At 39.3% G+C, this 26,358-nt stretch overlaps 1 protein-coding gene across 2 annotated transcripts in view; it reads right to left on the reverse strand.

Annotated features, from left to right (window-relative positions):
• The window catches only part of LOC134225358 (long-chain fatty acid transport protein 4), a 75,448-nt gene that overhangs the window by 23,595 nt on the left and 25,495 nt on the right, over positions 1-26,358 (reverse strand). Inside the window, exons 2-3 of one of the 2 annotated variants that reach the window (XM_062705354.1) lie at positions 18,920-19,275; positions 8,349-8,737 (exon numbers count right to left, since the gene is read on the reverse strand). In XM_062705354.1, the coding sequence (XP_062561338.1) occupies positions 8,349-8,737; positions 18,920-19,116 (586 nt within the window). In that variant the 5' untranslated portion in view covers positions 19,117-19,275. The remainder of the gene's footprint in view (positions 1-8,348; positions 8,738-18,919; positions 19,276-26,358) is intronic. The other variant, XM_062705355.1, reaches the window with a different exon arrangement.

Raw genomic sequence — 26,358 nt, forward strand, 5'->3', positions numbered from 1 at the left:
TTTTATATGTGAGCTCAAGCAGAATATGCATCAAACTTATTGAAACTTATCTCCGACATAAGAACAATCAATCAAATTATGAGTTTCTGCACATTGCACTGTTTGTTTGTAAGCCAGTTTGTGAGAATCGCAACTCCATTTTATCGATGTTTCAGGATCTGGCTGAAACTTACAAGGTTTGTTTCTATATTGAAGTTTCCAGTTGAAAACCGAAGTGAGCTCTCGCGACGATTGAGTTTTTCCTTATTTCCTGATGTCGCAACTGCATCGCGACTAGTGCGCATCTATGCCACCGCCGTGCGCCATGATGCGCACTAGTCGCGACGTAGTTGCGACAAAAGGAAACGGGAGAAAACTCGATTGTCGCGAGAGCTCACTTCGGTTTTCAACTGGAAGTACAATATGTAGATGAAACTATTTGGCAAAATATTGGGATGGGGAGAGAGCGGTAAAATAGATCTCCAAATATAAATAATGTTACGAAACAAGATAATCGTAACCACACGTCTTAGATTTGATTATTCCGGCCCAACTGGCAACTAATCTAGTGATTTTGCTAGTTTGCTTCGAAATTCTTCCAAGCTTAGTATTTTTATGGTTTTTATCTGTCAAAATTAAATCCTTCACAATCTCTCAATCTAAAAAAATAACGTGAACTAGTCAACTAGTCATGTCATTTCTATAATATTCTGGCGGAGGTGTAAACTTAGCGCCGTCTTAAACTCCTGTTCAAAATATTGTTCCACCAAAATATAAGGTTAGCAAAGATTTCAAGAGAAATGATATTTAAGGCATCCTTTTTACAATCAACTACACAGTTTTGTTGAGGTACTCAAGCACTTCTAGGTGGTGTAAATTGAGCCAATAATAAAACAGTTTTGCTTGGTAATCTTTTAATTAATTGATTAAGCGATCTACAATAAAATTTTAAGGTTTTTCCCGTATTTTGCAAAATGAATGCAACTTTGTTAAACTTTGGAGTGTTTTTCACACAGTTGTGTAAACATAGAATCGAGGGTATTCCATTACCTATGAGATAAAATTGTCCAACTCTTGAAAATATATACACCCGATTAGAACTGGTATAGTCCATTCAGTCAAACATTTTGTTTAGATTGTATCTCTGTAATATTAGCTAGCAGTTTGAAAAAAATGTAAGGAAAATGTATGAATGGTACACGGTTTGACGTTTTTGCACAATAAACTGATGATTTGCAGAATTTGGTTAAAATTGATAATGATGGAGGATGAAAGAGAGTTATGAATACCACACAATCGTTACAAGCTACAAAAACAAGCCTATGGTAACCTGATGCAAGTAGGTACAAAGGAAAAATATAATCTGAGAAGCAGTTCCACCAACAAGCTATGTTTGAACGTTACGAAATTGTTCATTTGCCGTTAAGAATAATTGTTTTTTTTTCGCATAGCTGTAAAAGCAACATCAGTACCGGTACCCACAGTAATTGTAGCTGATTAAAAAAAAAAATCAATAAGCACTTTCGTCGAATCCGTTCATTTTTGTTTCAGTTTGCGAAAGACGTGCTAATGTTTAAGGCACTTATTTTGGTCCTAAGGTTTTTTTACACGGTTTGGTTTTAGTCGTTTAAGACCTTCAACGTCAATGAAACAATGAGATAACCCCACGAAAAAATTCACAAAAATTCAGGTGGTATTTAAAAAGCTGTGAAAGTTCGGGTTAACCGAGAAATTAAAGAATTCCAACCGTGTAAAAAACCTGGGATTTTACTTCTGTTGAAAATTGTTCTGCAAATAGTTTGCTATCTAATATAGATCAGCGAAGAATATACGTATCTATTGAGACGAAAAATATAGATGAATTGAAAGGAAGAAGAAACAGTTTTTTAAACTTATGTATTATCTGCTAGAACTCACATAAAAAATGATGTATTTTTGACATTTACTTTTAAAGGACTATTTTACCCTACACTTCCTAATGGAAAATTCTGATTTTTAATTTCAACTTAGACAAAAAAGTTTGGACAGTTTTCACCAGATCGGAAAACATCAACTTAAGTAGGGTCAAAATTTCTGCGAACTTTCTTTTGAATAAACAGTGTTGCAGAAAATTGCGATTTTCTTAGAAATTCTTGAGTTGGCGCTTCTACATTATATATGAGATGAAAGCTCTTTAGTTCCTTAATTGCCTCACGGGTTTAGTTTTTTATCCTAGATCTGTTGGTGAAAAATATTCCCTTTGGAAAAACGACAATTTTTTATCGAAAAAGTCAATTTTCTCCTAAAGTAAACAACTTTATAACCCTATTAACCACTTGGTATAAAGTACTAATTGAGTAGAAAAAACGTGCAAAATTTAAACAAAATCGGTCACTCATTGCCAAAGTTATTGCATTTTTTGGTTTTGGCGATTTTTGAACAATAATTTTTGAAGGGCCGTTTTACCCCACTTCCCCTCAATGAAAAAATCTGAAAATTTGCAAAATGCCTTCTCTTACATATATGAACAAACCCTGAAAATTTCATCCAAATCGGAGAATATCGATACAAGAGGGGGTCGCGCTTCTCGCGAACTGGCTCTTAATTACAAACCGCAATAACCCCACTAAACCAGATAGTCAACCTGCTAGCACTAATCCAATTACACCTTAACACTATACAAATTCCGTTCTAAATAATCCATCTTTGCTTCAAGCTATCGTACTAAACTAAAATATTTTTTTTATTAATAAAAGTTTTCTAATTTTAGGACGACGTTATGCATGCTACCAGGCTCATCATTCTCGCCGTGATCATCTGTTCTTCCACAGCAAAATCCTTCCATAGCATCCAAATAACCGATCTCCAAAGAAATCCTGGTTTATTAACACTAGACATTGGTAAAACCTTTGTAAAAATTGGGAAGCATCAAATTTACCATATAATTGACTTGAAACGATACGAACCAATTTTTGCAAGGCTCGAAATTATCCTTCAAGGAATCAAAAGTTTTCAAAATTATACAGATATAGCCAAAATGCTTGAGTCAAAATTTAGCAATGCTCAAACTCTATTTCACAACCTAATGCCAAGACATAGAAATAGAAGAGGATTGTTCAATTTTCTCGGCTCAACTCTGAAACAGATTACAGGCAATCTGGACGAAAATGATCTAATAAAAAATTCGGAAAATATCAGAAAGCTTGAGTTCAACAACGAAATTTTGATCAACGAAAATATGAAAATATGAAAATCAATTGCCAACTTCAAGATAGGTTAAATAAAATTATCAGACAGTTGAGTCACATTGAGTCACGAATGAGTTCAAGTGTAACGAAAAACTTTATATGTAATTCTACAAGACATTCTAAAAATTAATATTCTATTAGACAATGTTAATGATCACTTGAGAACCATTTTTGAAGTAGTACAGCTAGCCAAATTAAAAGTTATTTCCAAAGATATTCTGACTCCCGATGAATTAAAAATTATACTTGAACAATTTGAAACCCAAAAGCTTAACATAGAAACCATAGATCAGATTTATGAATTCATTGAAATAAGGTGCTTTCATAATGATACTAAGATTATAATTGTAATTGAAATCCCCTTGCTCGAAATTCCTGCCTATAAAACCCTCTTACTAGAACCTTTGATAATTAAAGATAGGACGCTGAAGGTACCGGCAACCATAGCAATCATCAACGGCTCTAATCTCTACTACAGAAAACAGACGTTCATATTCATTCGCGTGCTTGTGTAAAAGTTTGTGCTGGTCATTTTGAAGTAGGTCGTTATGCCCCCGTAGCGCGGTGCTAGTGTGCTGATAAATATGGTTAAAATTTGCCGTATTTTACTTTTTAGCGCTAAGGTTTATTCCGAATCGCTCCTAGGTGGCAGCACTACATTGTTTATGTAGTGTATGCCAACGCCATCACTTAGTGATATTGAGCTTTTATGTCGGGCAGCCTGCGTTGACGGTGCTGAGGTGGGATTTAAATCTTTACACACGTTTTTTAACGAAATTTTGTTCGAGCATCCATGTCTGTTCTCTGTGTCTCTACTTCATCAGCAAACTCTGCCAGGAAATAGGACGCAACCACATGTGTAGCTTGGAAAACCTTCAAAACTCGACTAACGATGGTTGTTTCTCAATGCTTCTCAATGGAAACCCAGCAAACTGCTCATTTAAGGAAGTAAGGCAATTATCGGTGGTAAAACCACTAACCCCAAACCATTTGGTTGTCAAGCAAATCAAAAACGAGGAGATTATTACTTCTTGTGGAATACATAACAGAACTCTCACCGGCACATTTTTAATAGAATACCATAACTGCACCATCTTTATCAATGGGTTGGAATTCACCAACAAAGAATGGTATAAAACAGGTCAATTACCAATCGTTCCACTGGACGGTCTGGACATCCGGTCTAGAACAAATCCACATCAAGAATAGACACCACTTGGAAACTATAAGAAAAAACACAAATTCCGCTGTGCTAACGTCAATGTCTCTGTCAAGCATCAGCCTGCTTGCCGTAATAATCGCCATTTTATCTTATATGAGCAGGAAAATTCTCCATAAGAAGCAACGTGCCAAATCAACCGGAAACGAGGACGTTTCGGACTTCAAGGAGGGGCCAGTTACAGACGCAAACGCAACCCAAATCCAATTGCTGGAACAGCAAGTCTTAGCAAGTCACATTGCACCAGACGTAGCCGGAGACCGACACCACATAACATATGTGTAACTCGGGTAGCAAAAGTTGTACCCTTATAACACTTTTTATTTGTTATACGGAACATCGAAACGTCAGAAGATAGTATAACAGTATTTGATCTAACAAGGGGTCACGCGACTTATATTGTATATCTGAATACGATTCGCATTGGAATTATACAAAAGATTGTTCCTAATGGCGTTGGGTGTTTAGGAGCTGAATATGTTTTTTTATAATTAATTGGAGGTTGGGGTAAACAATATAAAAGTAAAAAAGAAAGGAGTTTAGGGTATGTAACTGATTTAATTATTGATATTGATTCGACAAACTCGAACAAAATCCATTCGTACGCCACGCACGGGCTCTTAACCAGTAAACGATGAATTTGTTTGATGTTTGGTTGAAATATTATGCAAGGTTAAAATACTTCAAACTTCCATTTACTTCCGCTGTATTCAATTCTAAATGGAAGTTTGGAAGAATGGAAGTTTGAAGTATTTTAACCATGTAACATTTTCCCCTAAGACGCTCAATATTAATTATTTCATGAAATATTATGTTTTTATTCGAAAACCGTATCAAATGCTCATTCATTGCTATGAGCATATTTATTATCCGCATTTCTCAAACATTTCCCATGTGTGCCGTCTCTCCCAGCGGTGTGGCAACGCACCCGAATTTTTTCTAACATGTATGTAACCGACTTTTTGTCTTTCAAAAGTCTTCTACACTATGTTTCCTTAAACTATCAATAACAACAAGTAGAGCTTCATTTATCGGATTAGTTTGAAGAAATATTGATTTTTAAAAAGGTGATGCCTAACCTGGATTTACCCTCAGTTAAATGTTCAATGCACAGTTTTGGTGTTTTCTGTTTCATTTTGTTTCATGTCGTTGAAATTGCTCTACTTTTGGTATAGAGTATTCGGAATACTATCAACCCAAAAGCAATGTTCTAATAATGAAAAGAATGCCATGAAAAGAGATGACATTAATATCGTACATCGTAATAACCTATTCAAATTACGTGCTTCATGGCATGATAAAGATAATTTGATTTCAATGTTGAATCATCACATTTTCATTTAATATGATATCCAAATTGGAATCACCTCACAGTTGCGATGCTCTCCTGCATTAAGGCTCCCCCAGACCAAAGCGATTTCATCACCGCGACGGCGACAAGTAGTCGTCGCGATTCTATCGCTGGGTCGCTGCAGGCAATGTTCTATTAACGCTTCCATACCAATGGCGACAGAATCGCTGTCGCCAAGCGATAGAATCGCGTCGCGTGTGTTTGGGGGAACCTTTATGATAAGCGAGTTTGCTTTCGTACGATTGATAATTTATAATGTTGCTTCTAATCTATCTATTTTGTGATTGTTACGCATCGTAGACAAACATTGGTGTATCCCTCGTCATCCTTTCGAAAAAACCGAAGACTGCATATAAAAAGATTCGTTCCCAATGTAGAACAGTTCTAAGGAATATACTTTTCAACACATGTTGAATAAAATCTAGATTTTCACCATGCTGACTCGAAAATATTATATCAATTTTAGAGGAATTTTATTTTCGTATGATAAATAAGTTAAAATGGATAAAAGACGAACATTTTATCAAAAATCGCCTGAAAATAGAAGTTTACCCTACAAATAAATCAAATTAGATTTCATAAAATATAAATTGGTTAGTAACAGCATAGGAGAGACCTTCTTTTGGATGCAATCCATCATTTTTAAAAACAATGTAAAAAATTGATGATAGAAAAATAAATATGATTATACTTTGGCTACAGATCTTGCTCTTTGTAGTCTTGGAAAAAAGTGTTATAATTTTCTGATCATATGGTATTTGTTTACACTTGAAAATGACAGAACGATGTTCCCGTTCCCGATTATAACAGTTTTGGCTCATCGAAAGGGGGTCAACTTTTGGATTGGATTTTGTTCGAAGATCCACTTATGTTATGTGCCGACACCTTGCACATTCCGCACCGGTGTTATTAGAGCCGTGACCAACAACATGGTTCTTGCTGGTATCAGCGTAAAGGGGGACACTTTAGCTAGGTCCTCTAATAATTAATTAGACAATAAATTCATTCGTATTTCTTCGCTTGAGCAGGGCAGTCGTTTGTTTGTTCTTTTTTAAAAACGTATCTCGAACAACTAAAATTATAAGTCATATATTTTGCATAAGTAAAGCCTGTCCACGTTAAATTTCGGACATTCATCTTCCAATGCGGTTTTTAAACATTTTTACAAACCACTGAGACAATCCATTCACATAATGTGACCAGCAAGCGTCCTGCAAAACGCGGGACGCCTATCTGGATTGCGTCACTGGCTTGAAAATTAATCCTCCAAAACTGCATTCCGCATAGATTTTGGCCCAAACAAAATTATAAAAATATATGTAAAGCTGTATAAATTGAAATAATTTTGTAAAACGAAGTTAAAAAATGCAGCGTCCCACACAAAAAAATGCACAAAATGCACAGTCACAGTCAATTCGCATTCTATACCATCCCGCCCAACCCGTTGTTGGGGGGCATAGAGTGCGATCCTCTCGTTTAATAAACAATGGGCACTCGCTTAACTGTGGATATACAACAGTAAAGCACATGTGGAAATTGGACAAATCAAGCATCCGAAAGATATTCAATTTGCAAAAAAGAGAGCTAACCGCGGTGGAGGTTGGTACTTGGATTCTGATGGCTTTTCCGCAAACGTGACCTTTAAGTGGGCTTGTTGTGTAGGGGTTATCACGCCTATCTAGATAGTAGGAAGTTGAGGGTTCGAGTCCCTCCAAGACACGTGGATTTTTTCGTAAATTTCATATAAATTTGTCCATTTCGAAACATGTGCTGTGCATATGCACAGCCAAGATATTTAACAAAAAAATGGTACGGCCGAGTTGCCGAATAATATGCAATTAATAGCAATTTTTCGATTTTAAAAATAGTTAGAGGCTTAAAAAAATATGGGTTGGAAAGTTGGGTGGGAAAGTTGACCTTAAATAAGACAAAGAATCGACTGAGACAATAAAACGAGATACAATTTTTAACGGGAAAGGTCAATTTAGTTTTTTGACTCAATTACATTAAATTCATTCTACAAACATTCTAAGCTATGGAAACAGTGATAAATTACCATCCCCATTTGACTCATTATCGTACCCGACAACGGTAATAAAACAATATTCAGTTTAGTAAGTCAACTTCCTTCTCCAGAAGCCACAAACCATCACTTGCTTATCTGGAACATCCTAAATTTTAAACAACCGATCAGAACCGACAGCCACTCAAATTACCCTAATCCGTTACAAATCAATCCACCCGGGATGGACAGAGTCTTCAGCATGTTCTTATCGAATCGAAACAGCCTGACTAACAACAAGAAACCGTGTCATTTGCAGAAGACGCCTACGAACCAACTAGCGTTCTCATGATAAAAAAAGAAGCTCAGAAGACAAGACAGAAGGCTGCGAAAGCATCCTGTGCACTGCCCATCCGACGATGATTGACAGATTCCATTTTCCACCGGCTACTCTAGCCATCCAACCGTGGTGGGTGCGTTCCTTCACCGACAAGAAGCAGTTTGTTCCGTCGAATCTAAAATCCCATTCCCAATCGTACGAACAAACGGCAAGCATTGCTATACACATACCTCCGGCTAGTTCGGCACTGACGATGATTGCTTTCGAATTAGCCACCGCAATCGAGTGCCTTAGCGTCTCCCGCCGCAGATTGGTATTGATCAGTGCGGTCACCACGCCAAGCTTGGCCAACCCCAGCCAGATGCACGGGTACTCGGTTCGGGTTTCCATCATCAGTGCCACCGTGTCGCCCTTGCTGAACCCCTTCGAATGGAAATAGCTGGCAATCCGGTCCGAGAGCTGCTTCACCTCGCCGAACGTTAGCCGCTGGTCATCCATGACGAGGGCCACCTTGGAGGGCTGTTTGGCTGCCAGCTCCTCGAAAACCTTCACCACCGTCATCTTGCGTTTGTCCCACCGGTACAGGGTGAGATTTAACCGGATGAAACATATGGCAGCACTGTGGAATAGATAAGAGAAGTGGGTGGTTAGATTGAATAGACGAATCAAATTCGACAGTTTGATTGTTATCTAAATTAGAAGACTAATTAATTTTAATGGAATTTTGCTCAGCTGGTCGTTATTAGCTCAGCGATAAAATGTGGCGCTAGGAAACAAAACTGAGGCTGTCCAGAATTTTGACGGTTTCTTTAGACATAAAAATCATTTTTATCACAGAAATATACAGGGTGTTCAATAAATTCGAATACACTTTCAAAAAATGTTTAAAAATTTTGTTTAAATTATTTGTTTTCCCAGTTGCATTTCATTGGAAGTATTGTTTATAAGGAACGTTTGTAACATTTCTTTTGGAATGACCTCTATTTTGTACTTCTTCACGAGCTTTAAACGTTTCTAAAGCCCATCGCAAGCGGCACGCAGAGAATTATGTCTTGAACTGGTCCAAGTTACTGACCTTGTATATGTACAACTTTAACATAATAAAGGACCAAACAAAAAAGTTAAGAGGGTTCAAATCCGGGAAGCTGTGAGGTCGCAAAGTTTTGCCCAAAAAGTCGATGAAATTGTCCCCATATTAGGCTAAAATCGCGATTTCCGTGTATAAAGGGTTATCGTCCTATTGGAACACGTAGGGCTCATCTCCGTCTTAGCACCGGGCCACTGGGGGCATCAATCGTCCCCAAAACCTCAGTTTTGTAGTACGCCGCAATGATTTTGACCTTCAAAAACGGTTATTTATGATGCTCCAATCCATTTTCAACACGCGTAATAAACAAACAACAAGTGACAGAATGTCAACACCACACACATCCGATAGCGTATCAGGTATCAGAACGTCGGCTTAGGAGGCACGTTCCCCTCAATTTGGGAGATTTGTGCCATCGCCTTCACTGGCCTTTCTCATCATTTACCTGACGGAAAAGGAAGTGAAAAGGGGAAAGGAAGAGGAAGTGAAGTTGGAAAGGAGAATGGAACCATTTATAGGAAAACCAATTATGTAGACTCACACGCATTCAGCTAGGGACTAAAGAGAGGTGTCACAAAAACATAGAGGACTTAACAATGGACGAACGTCAAAGACGAAACACAGAGTGCACTGTGAAAAACGCATAATGCGAATCCATATAGGTGACAATTTGTTGAAAACTAAGTAAAATACATATTCATAACCCCACTCTTATTTAACCTCACGTTGAGATTGAACAAGAGTAGCCGAAGCCGAACGTCAAGGACGAGACACAGAGTACATTGTGAAAAACGCATAATGCGAATCCATAAAGGTAACATACACAAAGTACATTGTAAAAAAAACGCATAATGCGAATCCATATAGGTGACAATTTATTGAAAACTAATTAAAATACATATTCATAACCCTACTCTTATTTAACCTCACGATGAGGTTGAATAAGAGTAGCCGATTATCTCGGAGAAGTAAAAAGTCAACTACGCCATAGCTCCGGTTAGCGCAGCGAGGGCTAAAATACTGTGAAGGGGGCCCTGGTGCTTCACAGGCTCCGTTTGCGGTTAGGTTCGGTAAGCATAAAGCCGCATCACACCGAAAATTAGGGATCACCTGTATGGTGGACTTTTACCACTGGAACAGGCAATCCGTAATGTTATTCTTAGCCAGATAACCAGCTGCCGACACCACACGGCTATCTAGGCTGTTCGTGGAGAGAAGTTGACATTGACTTTACGTCAACTCTCAATGTGGCCGAACAGCCGAAGTTTTGTAGTACGCCGCAATGATTTTGACCTTCAAAAACGGTTATTTATGATGCTCCAATTCATTTTCAACACGCGTAATAAACAAACAACAAGTGACAGAATGTCAACACCACACACATCCGATAGCGTATATATATACCGCTAACGCTGACACCAATACTAATACAGAATATGTACATTGAGCTTACAAACACAATGATCAAACATTTGTATTCGAACTTATTGAACACCCTGTAAAGCAGTAATCTAAAATGGATCCATTTTGATTCTCGGTTAATTCAGTAATTTTGTTTTAAACTTCTCTAGCTATGTATGACATATCATCTGTCTAGCAATATGTCTTTTTTGGCTCTACATTCCAACTTTTCAACTAAGTGTTCTATTAGCGTTTTCTCAGTTATTAATTGAAAGATTTTCTATGCCCGCCATTGCATAAGTATGCACATGTTTATACACTTAGTTTTCATTTCTGCAACTCGGCAAAAATCCGCTCAGCCGTGCGCCAGCAAAGTGAAAAACTGATATTTCAGCAAAAATGACGTTTGTTAGCTGATTTTCGGCAAAATATTTGCTGATTTGCAGCTATTTTGACAGAAATTTCGGCAAAAAACATGTTCAACATTTTGCTGAGACCCGGTAAAAAAATTAAGTTTGTAAGCATTTCACATACGCATTAGTATGAGTAAAACGTTTCACTTCTCATCTCTCATTTTTCACTTCTCGATTATCATTAATCACTTCACACGTTTCACATTAACTATTGTTCGGCCAAATGACATTTAGGGTTATATGATTAGTACGACCGACCATAAGACCTATACGGCCAAAGACATTTTCTTCGACCAAATGGCCCTTTCTGCGAACCGATCGTTTCGGCAAAAGGGCCTATTCGGCCAAACGACCATTTTGGCCAATCGGCATTTCCAACCAAATGTCCTTTTAAGCCAAACGACCTTTTTTGGCCAAATGGCCAGTTCGGTCACATGTCGTTTTCGGCAAAATTACATATGCAGCCCGGCACGGCAAATGCTGGGTAAAGCGTACCATTGGTACTTCGCGTACCTGAAGGAATAAAATAGACCCCATTTCGCGGTCCTTAGCCTCTTACCCAGCAACTCCTATCCCTACCTCCCCGCGGTGCTGGCCGGGATACGAGCAACCTTAGGGAAGATCGGGTAACCAACCCCGGTGGGAACTATGGTCGTATGCTGACAGGTAAGGGGGGGTTTGCTCCTCTCCGGAGGTGCAAATCTTATTGAGCGTCTGTTCTCCATGTCAGGATCGGCTCACAACAGCGTCTGTTCTCCATGTTAGGGGCGGCTGATCATCGTCCGAGTGCCAGCGAGGGACTCTAAGTGAAACTGTGCACCATGGTCCACCGGAAATAAGGAGGAATGGTCCTCCGGAAATTTAGGAGGTTTGGTGTCAGGCCCTGCAAGCCAGCCTTTAAAAAATCATAGGCAACGAACAATCAACAAGAGAGTACGGACCGGAACCATCGGCGAAGACCTTTGCGACGAAAAGGGACTAGCGATTGGAAACTCGGTTCGTGGAACTGCAAATCTCTCAACTTCATCGGGAGCACACGCATACTCGCCGATGTGCTCAAGGACCGTGGATTCGGCATCGTAGCGCTGCAGGAAGTTTGTTGGAAGGGATCAATGGTGCGAACGTTTAGAGGTAATCATACCATCTACCAGAGCTGCGGCAACACACACGAGCTGGGAACAGCTTTCATAGTGATGGGCGATATGCAAAGGCGCGTGATCGGGTGGTGGCCGATCAATGAAAGAATGTGCAGGTTGAGGATCAAAGGCCGGTTCATCAACTTCAGCATAATCAACGTCCATAGCCCACACTCCGGAAGCACTGATGATGATAAGGACGCATTCTACGCGCAACTGGAACGTGAGTACGACAGCTGCCCAAGCCACGACGTCAAAATCATCATAGGAGATTTGAACGCTCAGGTTGGCCAAGAGGAGGAGTTTAGACCGACTATTGGAAAGTTCAGCGCTCACCGGCTGACGAACGAAAACGGCCTACGACTAATCGATTTCGCCGCCTCCAAGAATATGGCCATTCGCAGCACCTACTTCCAACACAGCCTCCCGTATCGGTACACCTGGAGATCACCACTGCAGACAGAATCACAAATCGACCACGTTCTGATTGATGGACGGCACTTCTCCGACATTATCGACGTCAGGACATATCGTGGCGCTAACATCGACTCTGACCACTATCTGGTGATGGTTAAACTGCGCCCAAAACTATCCGTCATCAACAATGTTCGGTACTGACAACCGCCGCGGTACGACCTAGAGCGACTGAAGCAACCTGATGTCGCCACTGCATACGCGCAGCATCTCGAGGCAGCGCTGCCGGAAGAGGGTGAGCTCGATGGGGCCCCTCTTGAGGACTGCTGGAATACAGTCAAAGCAGCCATTAACGACGCAGCGGAGAACAACGTCGGGTATATAGGTCGAAGTCGACGGAACGATTGGTTCGACGAAGAGTGCAGACAGATTCTGGAGGAGAAGGACGCAGCGCGGGCGGTCGCGCTGCAGCAAGGTACCCGGCAGAACGTGGAACGTTATAGACGGAAGCGGAGACAGCAGACTCGCCTTTTTCAGGAGAAGAAACGCCGCCTGGAAGAAGCGGAGTGCGAGGAGATGGAACAGCTGTGCCATTCTCAAGATACACGCAAGTTCTATCAGAAGCTCAACGCATCCCGCAAAGGCTTCGTGCCGCGAGCCGAAATGTGCCGCGATAAGGATTAGAGCATCTTGACGGATGAACGTGTGGTGATCGAAAGGTGGAAGCAGCACTACGAGGAACATCTGAATGGCGCTGAGAGTACAGGCAGTGAAAGTCAAGGCAGCGGAGGAGATGACTACGTCAGTTCAGCGGACGATGGAAGCCAACCAGCCCCCACCTTGAGGGAAGTTAAGGATGCCGACATGCCCACGCATCTATGGACAACCCAAAGCTCACAAACCAAACCTTCCACTCCGACCCGTAGTACCCAAAATGACAGCTCCGTCATACAACATGGCAAAATACATAGGAAACATCATTCAACAAGCAATCAGAAGACAATACAACGCGCAAGATTCATTCAACTTCTGCTCATACATCAACTCAGTCACCCTTCCTCCAGGATACGTTCTCATCTCTCTTGATGTTGTATCACTCTTCACCAACATTCCTACAACACTAGTCAACCAAAGCATTATCAAAAACTGGGACAGTATCAAACAACACACCAACATCAATCTCTCTCTGTTCATGGAAATAGTAGACTTCTGCATCGAATCCAGCTACTTCACATTCGATGGGAAGTTCTACCAACAGATTTTCGGAACTGCGATGGGAGATCCACTATCTCCAACTCTAGCCGATTTGGTTATGGAAGACCTAATGGATTTCGCCGTGAGTAAACTCTCCTTCACTCCCCCGGTCATTCGGAAATATGTCGACGATCTTCTCCTTGCCGTACCGCCGATTGAAGTACAGAACATCTTATCGGTCTTCAATAGCTACAGTTCACATCTCCAATTCACACATGAGCTAGAGCAAGAAAACAAAATTCCGTTTCTCGATATGATCATTATTCGCATGCCTGACCAAACCATCCGCACCGAATGGTACATGAAACCAATTGCCAGCGGCCGTTTCTTGGACTTCAAATCGTTTCATCCAATCCAACAAAAAATCAATATGATAACCACATTCATTCAACGAGTCACCAAACTATCAACACTGTCATCAGCAAGTCATATCAAACAAATCATCGATCGTCAACTCCAACTCAATCACTACCCAAAATCACTCAGACACCGCTTCATCAACAGAATGAATCAATCATCGCCCCAAACACCAGCAGCTCAACCCACACAACAGCAAACCGTCAATGAAAAACAATACCGCCGCATACCATACATTCCATTCCTCTCCGACAAAATCAGCAAACACCTGAAGAAAAACTACCCCGATGTCAACATAGCAGCTAAAAACATAAAAACCAACAGAGAATTTTTCACCAAACTAAAGGATAAAGTACCCGCCGAACTCAGAAGCAACATCATATACCAAATTCCATGCACTAACTGTTCATCATCCTACATTGGGATGACCACCAATTACCTCAAAACACGACTATCTGGACACAAATCTAACATCAATGCACTCAACCGCCTAAATGATTTACACATCGCACCTAACGATCCTAGAATAGAACACCTAAAAGAAAAAACAGCATTAATTAAACATGTAGCAGAAACAGATCATAAATTTGCACTAGACAAAACAAACATCCTTGATCATCACAGAAATAATAGAGCTCTTGCTATTCTAGAAACATGCCATATTGTAAACAACCAAACCATAAACAAGCGTAGTGACACAGACAACTTAAGTTCATCCTATGCAGGGATATTACAAACATTAAAGAACAGCTTAACACAAAATAGACAAGAAATCAACACAAACACAACAGATACAATATGATGATATACTGTGATGTTGACCTAAATTTTCCTATACAATAACCATTAGTTCAATTGTGCCATAGATAATAACCTGACGTGATAATAATCCGGTGTTTAAATTAACAGTTCACATAATATAACGGATACCGTAAGTTAGATGATATAGAAATGACAAAAAACAAAAATAATTTAATTAACCACATATTCAATAGGGATTAGTTGATGTTTAGAACACTCAATTATTTGACTATACGAAGGACACTTATGACAATGAAACGCTGAGCGATTTTGTAAGACACAATAGAACATAACATTATACTAAAATTTATAACTAACTATACACTACATCTACAGAATCCATTGAAAAAGGACCAATAAAGGTACCGAAACGTCGGATCAGAATTAATATAGCGTTTTAGCTGGTCATCTGACTGCATAGCCGATAAACACTTCAACGAGTCAATTACAGTCGATAACCACCTCCACGATTAATGCAATGGCGCATTCTAACAATGTCAGCTTTTATCACCGAGTCAGAGTTAAGGATGCCATTCAACAGCTAAAGACCAATAAAGCAGCTGGTAAGGATGGTATCGGAGCTGAGCTCATCAAGATGGGCCCGGAAAAGCTGGCCACTTGCCTGCACAAACTGATAGTCAGAATCTGGGAAACCGAACAGCTACCGGAGGAGTGGAAGGAAGGGGTTATATGCCCCATCTACAAGAAAAGCGACAAACTGGAGTGTGAGAACTTTCGAGCGATCACCATCCTTAATGCCGCCTACAAAGTGATATCCCAGATCATCTTCCGTCGTCTGTCACCATTAGTGAAAGAGTTCGTGGGAAGTTACCAAGCCGGCTTCGTTGACGGCCGCTCGACAACGGACCAGATCTTTACTGTACGACAAATCCTTCAAAAATGCCGTGAATACCAGGTCCCAACGCACCATCTGTTCATCGATTTCAAGGTGGCATACGACAGTATAGACCGCGTAGAGTTATGGAAAATTATGGACGAGAACAGCTTCCCTGGGAAGCTTACCAGACTGATCAAAGCAACGGTGGATGGTGTGCAAAACTGTGTGAAGATTTCGGGCGAATTCTCCAGTTCGTTCGAATCGCGCCGGGGACTAAGACAAGGTGATGGACTTTCGTGCCTGTTGTTCAACATTGCGCTAGAAGGTGTCATGTGGAGAGCCGGGTGTAACAGCCGGGGTACGATTTTCAACAGATCCAGTCAATTTATTTGTTTCGCGGATGACATGGACATTGTCGGCCAAACATTTGCAAAGGTGGCAGAACTGTACACCCGCCTGAAACGTGAAGCAACGAAAGTTGGACTGGTGGTGAATGCGTCAAAACAAAGTACATGCTTGTGGGCGGAACCAAGCGCGACAGGGCTCCAGAAGAAACTGCGGTCAAAAAAGATTCGCATGCCAAGTACAAAAAGCTCATAAGACCGGTAGTCCTCTACGTACATGAATCTTGAACCATGCTCGAGAAGGACTTGCAAGCACTCGTAGTATTCGAGCGACGGGTACTTAGGACCATCTTTGGCGGTGTGCAAGAAGACGGTGTGTGGCGGCGAAGAATGAATCACGAGATCGTCCAGCTCTACAGCGAACCCAGCATCCAGAAGGTAGCTAAAGCCGGAAGGGTGCGATGGGCAAGGCATGTTGCAAGAATGCCGGACAGCAACCCTGCAAAGATGGTGTTTGCTTCCGATCCGGCAGATGGCGTGGAGCGCAGCGAGCGAGGTGGGCTGACCAGGTACAGAACAACTTGACGAGCGTGGGGCGCTTTCGAGGATGGAGAGATGTGCATTGTTGCGTCAAAACGTTGATTCAGTCGTCTAAGTTGAGTTTAGTACTTTCCATTTAATTCCACTATGAACGTTTTGTTATCTTTGCAGATACGTATTTCGACCTCAACTGTGAGACCGTCTTCAGTGTCTTGACTTGACTCGACTTAGACGAGACACTGAAGACGGCCTCACAGTTGAGGTCGAAATACGTATCTGCAGAGATAACAAAATGCAGTGGAATTAAATGGAAAGTACTAAACTCGTCTTAGACGGTTTCTGTTGATTCAGTGTTATCTGTTTAGATGTAAGCTAAATAAATGAACCAATGTTCTATTGTGGCAGCTTTTTTGAAGTTCAGTATAGCTTAGCATAGACTGACTATACATGTCATATTTCCAACATTATATTATGTATTTAGACGGAAAACAATGAATTCACATTTTTTCCGGAGCTAAAAATAAAATTCCGGCAAATATTTTATCATGCACCGGTATTTGAATCCGCGTTTCAACTGCGCATAATTCTTATAATCGGTCACCATGTATGAATACTCAAAACCGCATTACGGACCGGAATCAAAAGATCTTACAATGTAGTGAACCGCGCGTAACAAACTCATAAATCAGATTTTGTACACAAAGCAAGGAATTAAGAAATTATGCTATAATGCATACTTCCAAACAGACTTCTCTGTTAAGCAATCAGACACATCAGATACGTCGAATCAAAATTGAAGAATGCAAACACACGCGAAAGGCTTTGGTAGTCGCTCTGTAGCGCACATTATCGCCAGTTCCGAATGATTTCGCCTCTACATGCTGTACCCTCACTAGCTCTAATTCGTCGAAAATGATATTGACGCCTATCTGTAGATAGATATATGTAGGACGCCATTTACGGATCAGTGAGTACGGTTTTCCATGTCCAATACAAGGTACAATTGTTTGCACCGAACATCAGAGTACCAGACTACCAGAACATGGTGAGGGAGGATGAGAGGAACTGGGCCTCATCGGTGTGACAGTCACTATAGTATAGCGGGCTCAGATTGCTCGTTCCAAAGTCTGCATCGGCAACATCAGATCATATCGGGTGTCGTATCGCGCGATATGTTTTGATGATAGGCCTCTCGCACATTTGCTCGTCCACCGCAATTTTCATTTGTTTCTCCGCACCTACACGTTGGCCCGTTCACTCGGGATCCTCAGCTTATTTCGAAACTGTTTACAAGGGTTCACAACTTGACCCAAGGAGGGTTATTAGAGTGTTTTTATTATTTCATATTAAATTCAACAATTGTAATACTAGATCCTTGTTCCAATTTGTTAACTTATTCCTATCCTCAACAAACAATTTCTTGGGAGGCGACAACGAGAGTCAGACATTTAGCGATAGGATTTGCGATAGAGTGAAAGACGAACAGCAGGAGAAAGGCATTCAAGACCAAGAGGGATTAACGATGGACAGGCAGACGAACAATGATCAAATCTTAACATTGATGGATACCAAGAGCTGATGGACAAAGGACATGTATTTCAGATCAACCCCCATTTTTTAATGGGTTTTGATTATTTACCTTACAGAGTCAAATGTTTCCAAAACCACTTGGTCTTAATTTTTTAGCTAATAAATTTTTCACGCTTTTTAGATTTTTATACTTGTAATAAATAGAACAAACACCAAAATAATACAACTAGATATGTCTAAGATAAACCTTCTTAAAGTAAAAAGAGATCCTTTTGTAGCTTTGCAAAAATAATTTCGTTTTATAGTAGGTATCTCATTTTACCACATATATGGCTTTATTCTCAATCATTATTATTTAGCATCAAATTGATGTTTTCACATAACGGATTGCAACTGAACGACACATGTTGAAATTGAGAACCTCTGTTCTTCGTCGCGACTTGTGACACGATAACTGTGAGACAGTTTTTTATTGAAGTCAGCCAGCCTTCCTGGCTAGCGGTCAACGGTGTGATCGGACTTTGGACATATTACCCGGACACAAGACCATAACATGTAATCACACAATTCGTGAGTATCGCATTGTTTCCTAAGAAAAAGGATGATAACCCCACCAAGGGCAACTTTGCGACCTACTTACTTTCATTCGCAATTAAAACTTACAATCTTCGTTGGTGAGTACTTACTTCAAATCTCGTGGTAGTGTCCGGACCGTGGCGTACACAATGGTGGGCCTATCGCCACTCAGTAGGTACATGACCAGGGCCGAAAGCAATGTCTGCGGTACGAATCGTGGTCCTATCGTTAATGACAACAAGCAGGCTACAGCTGTGATGCATGCCAGCGATGCCGTTTTTTGCCGCAAACTTAGTTTCACTATCATGTTGAATGAGTATTTGTGTGTGTGTGCGCGTACGTGTGTATGATTTGCAAGAAGGATTATTTTCCTCTCAGAAGAGGTCGGACTATTCTTCGCAAGTGCTCCTAGCTAAGAGCCCGTGCCCTATGTGCACTGGCGACGACTGCTACGAGATGCGTCGTTCTGAAAAGTAGAGAGAAAAATTCAAATTAGAAAATGATGTTCCGTCGATCGGCTCCGCCACCGTTGGATGTTGTGTTTTATCTTGAGCTGAGCCTGAGAGTAATTAAAATCCAAATTCGTCTGGAGGAAACTCGAGGCTAACGGAAAGCTGCAGCATCAATTAGCGATAGACGAACGATTAGAGGAACATGTTTTTCTTGTGCTGCCCCGAGCGGTAAATTCGATTAGAACTGGAGTAGTCGAACGGATAATCTCCGGTTGATTGATGTGTGATTATTTGCAATCGAGTACGGATCAGTGATCAACAAATCAGTTATGTTTTCATATTATGTTGTCGTTAAGGGATTTGAACTAAACCACGCTAAACTTGGCTATTTTACCCCCTTTCCTCTATGCGTGTGATTTACATAAAAGCCCTATACTGCCGCTAACCGCAAGTCGAGCACATCTGTATATGGAGGCCCATATACAGTTGTGCTCGACTTGCGGTTAGCGGCAGTATAGAATTCATCAACTTAGTTGAAGTTCAAGTAATTGAAACTCAATCAATAGTGTTATAAGCAGTTTTGTACTTATAGACAAATATGATTATCCAAAATACAGGGGTTAGATAAAAAGGTTGAGATAGGTAGAATTTTGTCGAAATTCCAATTAGCATAATCCGATTACCATCAAAATTTTGAAAATTTGTTACCATCAGAAGCGGACACTCTTCTAATATACTTCTTTCCCCATACTCGAATACGCCATTGGCCACCGAAGATGTTTCGGATTTTTCAAGGGTATGTTCAAAATGCATTTTTTGTACTGCTTGTCAATTTATGTAACGATTCCCAGGTAGACGATAATAGCGGCAATAACAGTAAAACGTGATATAAACATGATATGAACTTGTTAGAAATAAGAATACAAATAACAAGCGAAAGTAACAAAAATGTTGCACCGAAATATCATAAAAATATCAAGAACTTATCAATATCTTGAGCTATGAGCTTGTTCTTGTTAATAGCAAAACCTGATATTTTTACGATATTTCGATGCAAATTTTTGTTATTTTCGCTTGTTATTTTTATTCTTATTTCAAACAAGTTCATATAATGTTTTGTTATCAATATCACGGCTTCTACCCGGGTTACTTTCATCATGTTTTATGTTTTCTCTTAAAACTACTACTAATATGCCGACCAATGCTGGCTGTAGATCGAGAATCCATAAACACTTTCCGGGAACATGATGAAATGATAACAGATCGGAATAATGCAAGTATTGGTATCTATTTTCATGGCTTTGCAAGACGATGATTACAGAAACATTTCCATGGTGATAGTATCCACCCTTATAGCAGGTTCTAGGGGTCTTCGAGGAGGGGCCGGTTCCTGAACCATCTGGAACCATGGTGTCAAAACTCATGTTTTCCGAAGACAATAAAAATAAAATCTATATTAAAGATACATTTTGAGGACCGTAAGACTCACTGGCCAATTTGTAACAGGTTCCGGGTGTTCTGCGAAAGTGACATTTGTTCAGGGTGCATGGCCACTCCCGTAATGGCCACTCTCATAATGCTCAAATTAAAGCAAACTATTGTAGACAGAAAAATTATGTTACCAAGGTAACAAGATATAAACAAAAACAATACTATAGAATATTAATAGAAAATAATCGTGAAAATATTAGAAAAGTATGGAACATTATGAACGAAATAGTATTTAATAAAAAAACAAATGTCAAAAGTTTACTTACGAAAATCATAATCGGAGACACCACTGTAACAGATACGACTAAAATATGCAATGTATTTAATGAATATTTTATAAACATACCATGTCAACTACAAAATGCGCTATTATGTGAATATAATAACCGACCACGAGTTTGTACTTTATCCAGTAGTTCATCCAGATCGATTATGATGCTGCCAGCCTCGAACAACGAAATAGGGAATTATGTACAAGAAATCAAAACATCAAGTTCCGCTGGCATAGATATGACTCCCACAAAATTTTTGAAACAAAATATTGATGTTATTCTTCCGATGCTAACACCTTTATCAACCGCTCAATAGTAGAAGGAGCGTTCCCAGACCAATTGAAAAGGGCACGAGTAACACCAATTCACAAAAAAGGATGCAAATCTAGTGTTGAAAACTATAGACCTATTTCTATACTCTCTAATATGTCTAAGCCGTTTGAAAACTGATTCATAAGAGACTGCTTGATTTCTTCACTCATAATAATGTGATCAATAAAAATCAATTCGGTTTTCAGCCTCGTTCTAACACCACAAGTGCGGTAGTCAGCTTAGTTAATGAGATCCAAACGAACATAGATAGAAGAAAAATTTGTTCAGCAATTTTCATTGATGTATCGAAGGCTTTTGATTGTGTCCCGCATGATATGCTGTTGTTAAAACTGAACAGATACGGAATAAGAGGAAATGCATACATGATCGAATCATACATGAAAAACAGAACACAAATAGTTCAGTTAGAAGGCGTTACTAGTTCGGAAAACAGAATATGTCATGGAGTACCTCAAGGCTCCATATTAGGTCCGCTTTTGTTTATTATCTATATTAACGATATGTTTCGTGTTCCATTAAAAGGTTCGCTTAAAATGTACGCAGATGATTCTGTTCTTGTCTATAATGCAGAGAGTTTAGATCGATTATTTGATGATATGCAGCATGACCTGAATCTTTTGAAGATTTGGTTTTACAATAACGGGCTTACTACGAACGCTGCAAAATCAAAGTACATGATCTTTTCAAGCACGGATCGTTTTAGTACTATAAATTACAATCTGTTCCTAGGAACTGATGAAGTAGAAAGAATTCTTGTTCACAATTATTTAGGATTAATATTGCAGCAAAATTTGAAATGGAATAGCCATGTTGAAAGCATTAATTCTAAAATAGTTAAATTTCTTGGAATGCTGCGTAGAACTAGCTACATGTTACCATCAAAAGAAAGAAAATCATTGTATTTCGCACATGTTCACTCGCAGATAACGTACATGAGTATCATCTGGCAAAATGCTCCTACTTATGTTATTAACAGAATAATTGTAACTCTGAACAAATTTATGCGAGTAATTTTTTGGGAGCAATACAACAATCCCGATACAAGAACAATTGATCTTTACATCAATAATAACATGATGAACTACAAACAAATTAAGTTATATGAAGCAATATTGTTTGTTTATAAAGTAAAAAATAATCTAATTAAAAACAATTTGAATTTCGGTACATTCAAAGTTAATTGCCTATATGCCGGGTATTAAGCCACCCGGAGTGGAAATTAATTACTATGTCTGAAACTTGATTATGCATATGTACAACATGTGATAGATTTAGTTCGGAAAAGGTATTGGAGGGTAACCGCCCCTTCGGTGGGGTTTGATCCCACGACCCCAGGGAAAGCACCTGTCATGCGAACTGGGGTCGTGGGATCAAACCCCACCGAAGGGGCGGTTACCCTCCAATACCTTTTCCGAACTAAATCTATCACATGTTGTACATATGCATAATCAAGTTTCAGACAATTTGAATTTGCAACGTAGCCGTGACTACCACAACTATCAAACGCGTTCAATTGATAATCTACGCATATTGGCGCCAAGAACCAACTATCTACGTTTAGGATGTATGTACAGCGCGATTTCAAACTACAACAACTTACCTACAAATATTTCCAACGTCACACCACTCTTTAGATTTAAAAATGCTCATAAAGTGTATACTTTTGAGCACATAGTATAAAAACCGCCGTTGGCTTTGAATGCAAAAAATCCGTCAATGAAAGGCCTCAATATCAGTCACTTCTGACTGTCGGAGGTCTGTTGTATTTGTATATGCATAGTAATTGGGAATTCGTGAATTGCAAAAATGAAATTATGTTAAGTTAAGAAATAATATTGTACTGATTGTTTCATGGGGTTTTTATGCCTTGGCTTTTCCCCTTCCCAAAAAATATTAAAATAAATAAAATAAATACATAAATGGTCATATCTCTGTGTATACCTGACGGAATTTCGGTCTGAAGCCAGCATTGGTCAGCATCAAGGAATGTAATTGTCGCTGGAAAATGCAAAAAACAAGCGACAAAAGAGAATAGCGATAACTCTTTGTCCTCATCTGCAGAGGATAAAGACATTGTTGCGTTCTATTTTATTTGCAACAAACATGGAGAGGTAATTGTTGTGAACTTTTCAAACTGCGATTACTTATATATTTCAGAAGTAAAACACAAATTATGACAACAGATGGTTAAGTTTATGTCTAAACTATGATAACTGATATTTATATAACCAAAAACATCATCGGAAACCGACTACTTCTCAAAATGCGCGGCAAGCGATCATTGTCCTATTCTGTTGCAGTTTGGGACAAACGCTTATTGCGAGTTGAGTTTGTCCCAAAATTTACAAGAGAGGACAATGTTGTTGTCATTGGCAATGTTGTTATTTTACATTCCTTGGTCAGCATATTAGCTCTAGTTTCTTGCGAAAGCATAAAACATGATGAAAGTAAACGTCACATAAAATGACAAACAGAAGCAAAAATGCATTTTTAAAATATCCTCGGAAAACCCAGAACATCTTAAGTGATCAACACACTTAAATTATTTTTTAGATCTCGGCAATTTTTTCGCTGAGATTCCAACAGCCGAGATCTCGGTAATATTTTTAACTGAAATTCGGTAATTCCTATACCGAAATTTCGTCAATATTTTACCGAAATCCGGAGAAGGTTGATTTTTGCCGAGATCTCGGTAACGATTACTGATGACTCGGTAATGTCTACCGAAATCTCGGTAAAAATTTAACCGAAATTCATCGAAATCTATCTCGGCTGTTGAATTCTCGGCAATCGCTAAACTTAGAATTTTAAGTGTGAAGGGCCAAGGGGTTGTGTTACTAGAAGAGTTTCAGCGTCCGATCGGATTATTCTACGTAAAGTTATGCTGATTTGAGCTTCGACAAAATTTGGCCTTTCTCAACCTTTTTGTCTAACCACTGTGCTGAATCTCTCTATATAAAAATGAATTTGCATGCCCTTTGATGCAATATAACTCACGAACGGATGGACCTACTTGCAAGATTTCCTCACTATTCGTCTTGGGTTCAGCTGTGCACATGTAAACATGTTTATGTATATGAAAAGATAGAACATTTAGCTAGGAAAGAAAATCATCGAGCTGCTATCGATCTTAGGATAATTAAACGATTGACAGATCGAAAAAAAGCAACCCGAGCATCGGATAGGTTCGTCTAGTATACGGTATACAGAAAACAAGGTAGGCTCGTTAGAAAAATGACACTTCGAATGTGACGCATATTTTATCGCCTCATGTTGGAGTACAAAAGTAAGCATGCTGCGACCGTAGAGCATCGTCCCGGTCCAGCTTGTGCGAAGATAGCAGTGACGTCACATGTTTACATTCAAACTGAATGTTTACATACGTGATGAGCCTGCCTTGTTTTTGTATGCCGTGGTCTAGTAGTAAAATAATACGAGCCACAAGTAGACATGTTTTACAACAAGTTTTTTTGAAACGTTTTTTTTTAAACAAAAAATAGGGATAGCCTTTAGATCAGGCCTGCCCAATGTTTTCAAGCCACGGGCCAATTTGCAGAATGGCCACTTGCTGGCGAGCCAAAAAATATTCGATACATATTTTTCATACATTTTCAAAATACCCAAAGCAATAATGGCATTTAGTTTTACAGAATGACTTAAATTGTTGAAAAAAAGACTAAACACGATTTAATTACGTTTGAATAATCTTTTTTCAATCGAATTTTGCAAGCAGATAATGAAGATCAACAATTACTTTTTACTGCTTTCATTATTGATGAGAGTTGTCCACACATATATGTACTTCTGGGAAGAGAAAATATCTTACGAAAGATGAGTCTTTCTGAAATTTAGATTTGAGCACGTTGCTGCATTGGAGGTCAATTATCTCCATTTGACACATTCCAAATGTATTACTCACATCAATAAACTATGTCTTGAAAAATTAGCGAATAGACTTAGATAATTCTGTTGAAAGGCTTCGACTGTTTTCTACAGGGCAACAATCAAATGTGGACATTGTTTCAATTTTGTTTCAATAGTTTGTATGTTGGATAATGAAAGTTCGTCGTTGACGATTGAGATGTTTCGTGACATCTAATAAATACAAAGGCCAATCCACTCACCCATTCACGATAAGGCAGCTTGTGCGTTGATATTCTGCTTCCGTTTTCGTCAACATAATTTGGAATTAGTGGTGGTTAAGTTGATTTTCTTAATAACGAGCGTAGCTAAACACGAATATTGATCGTTTTGCCTTTCTCGTACAACTAAGTTGTACCGAAAGGCTATCATTTCACTCCGAAAACGAACTTTTTATAGAAGCCTCTGAGACCCATAGTATTATATACCAATCGACTCAGCTCGACGAGCTGACCACATGTTTGTCTGTCCGTGTGTATGTATGTGTGTATGTGTATGTGTGTGTGTATGTGTGTGCAAAAAAGCTATAAAAAACATTAGACAACTTTTCGTGTAGTAATCCTTAACCAATTTTCTCGCAACAAGTTTTATTCGACAGGGGACAAAGCCTTGTTGATCACTATTGAATTTGATAACGATCAGTCATTGCGTTAAAAAGTTATGAAGAAAATGGTACATCGGACCATAACAACCCCATATAAGGTTGGTGTCCTAACTAAATGCGAGAAAGGCACCACCAACGCTAGGTGAATTAATTTGGGTTTTTGTACATAAATCTTTTTTTTTGTGAAAATGCAATGTGCAGAGAAATAACACAAATTAACTTTTGTGGCTGATTAACTATCGATTAACAGATAAACAAAATTGCCTTGATTTTTAAGTGTCACAACGCCCATGTTCTTTTCCATAATTGCCGAAGCTCCATCAGTTGTTAGGCCTTACGTTTTCAAATAAGAGTTCTTTCATACAGGTCTCAACAGCTTTGCTCAGGTCTAATATTACTGAAGGAGGCTTTTTTTAGAGCACAGCAAATCAACAACAGTCGAAATGCATTCCATAACAAGTTCTCCGTTCAACTTC

This window comes from Armigeres subalbatus, chromosome 3 (assembly GCF_024139115.2).
Source record: "Armigeres subalbatus isolate Guangzhou_Male chromosome 3, GZ_Asu_2, whole genome shotgun sequence".
NCBI lineage: Eukaryota > Metazoa > Arthropoda > Insecta > Diptera > Culicidae > Armigeres > Armigeres subalbatus.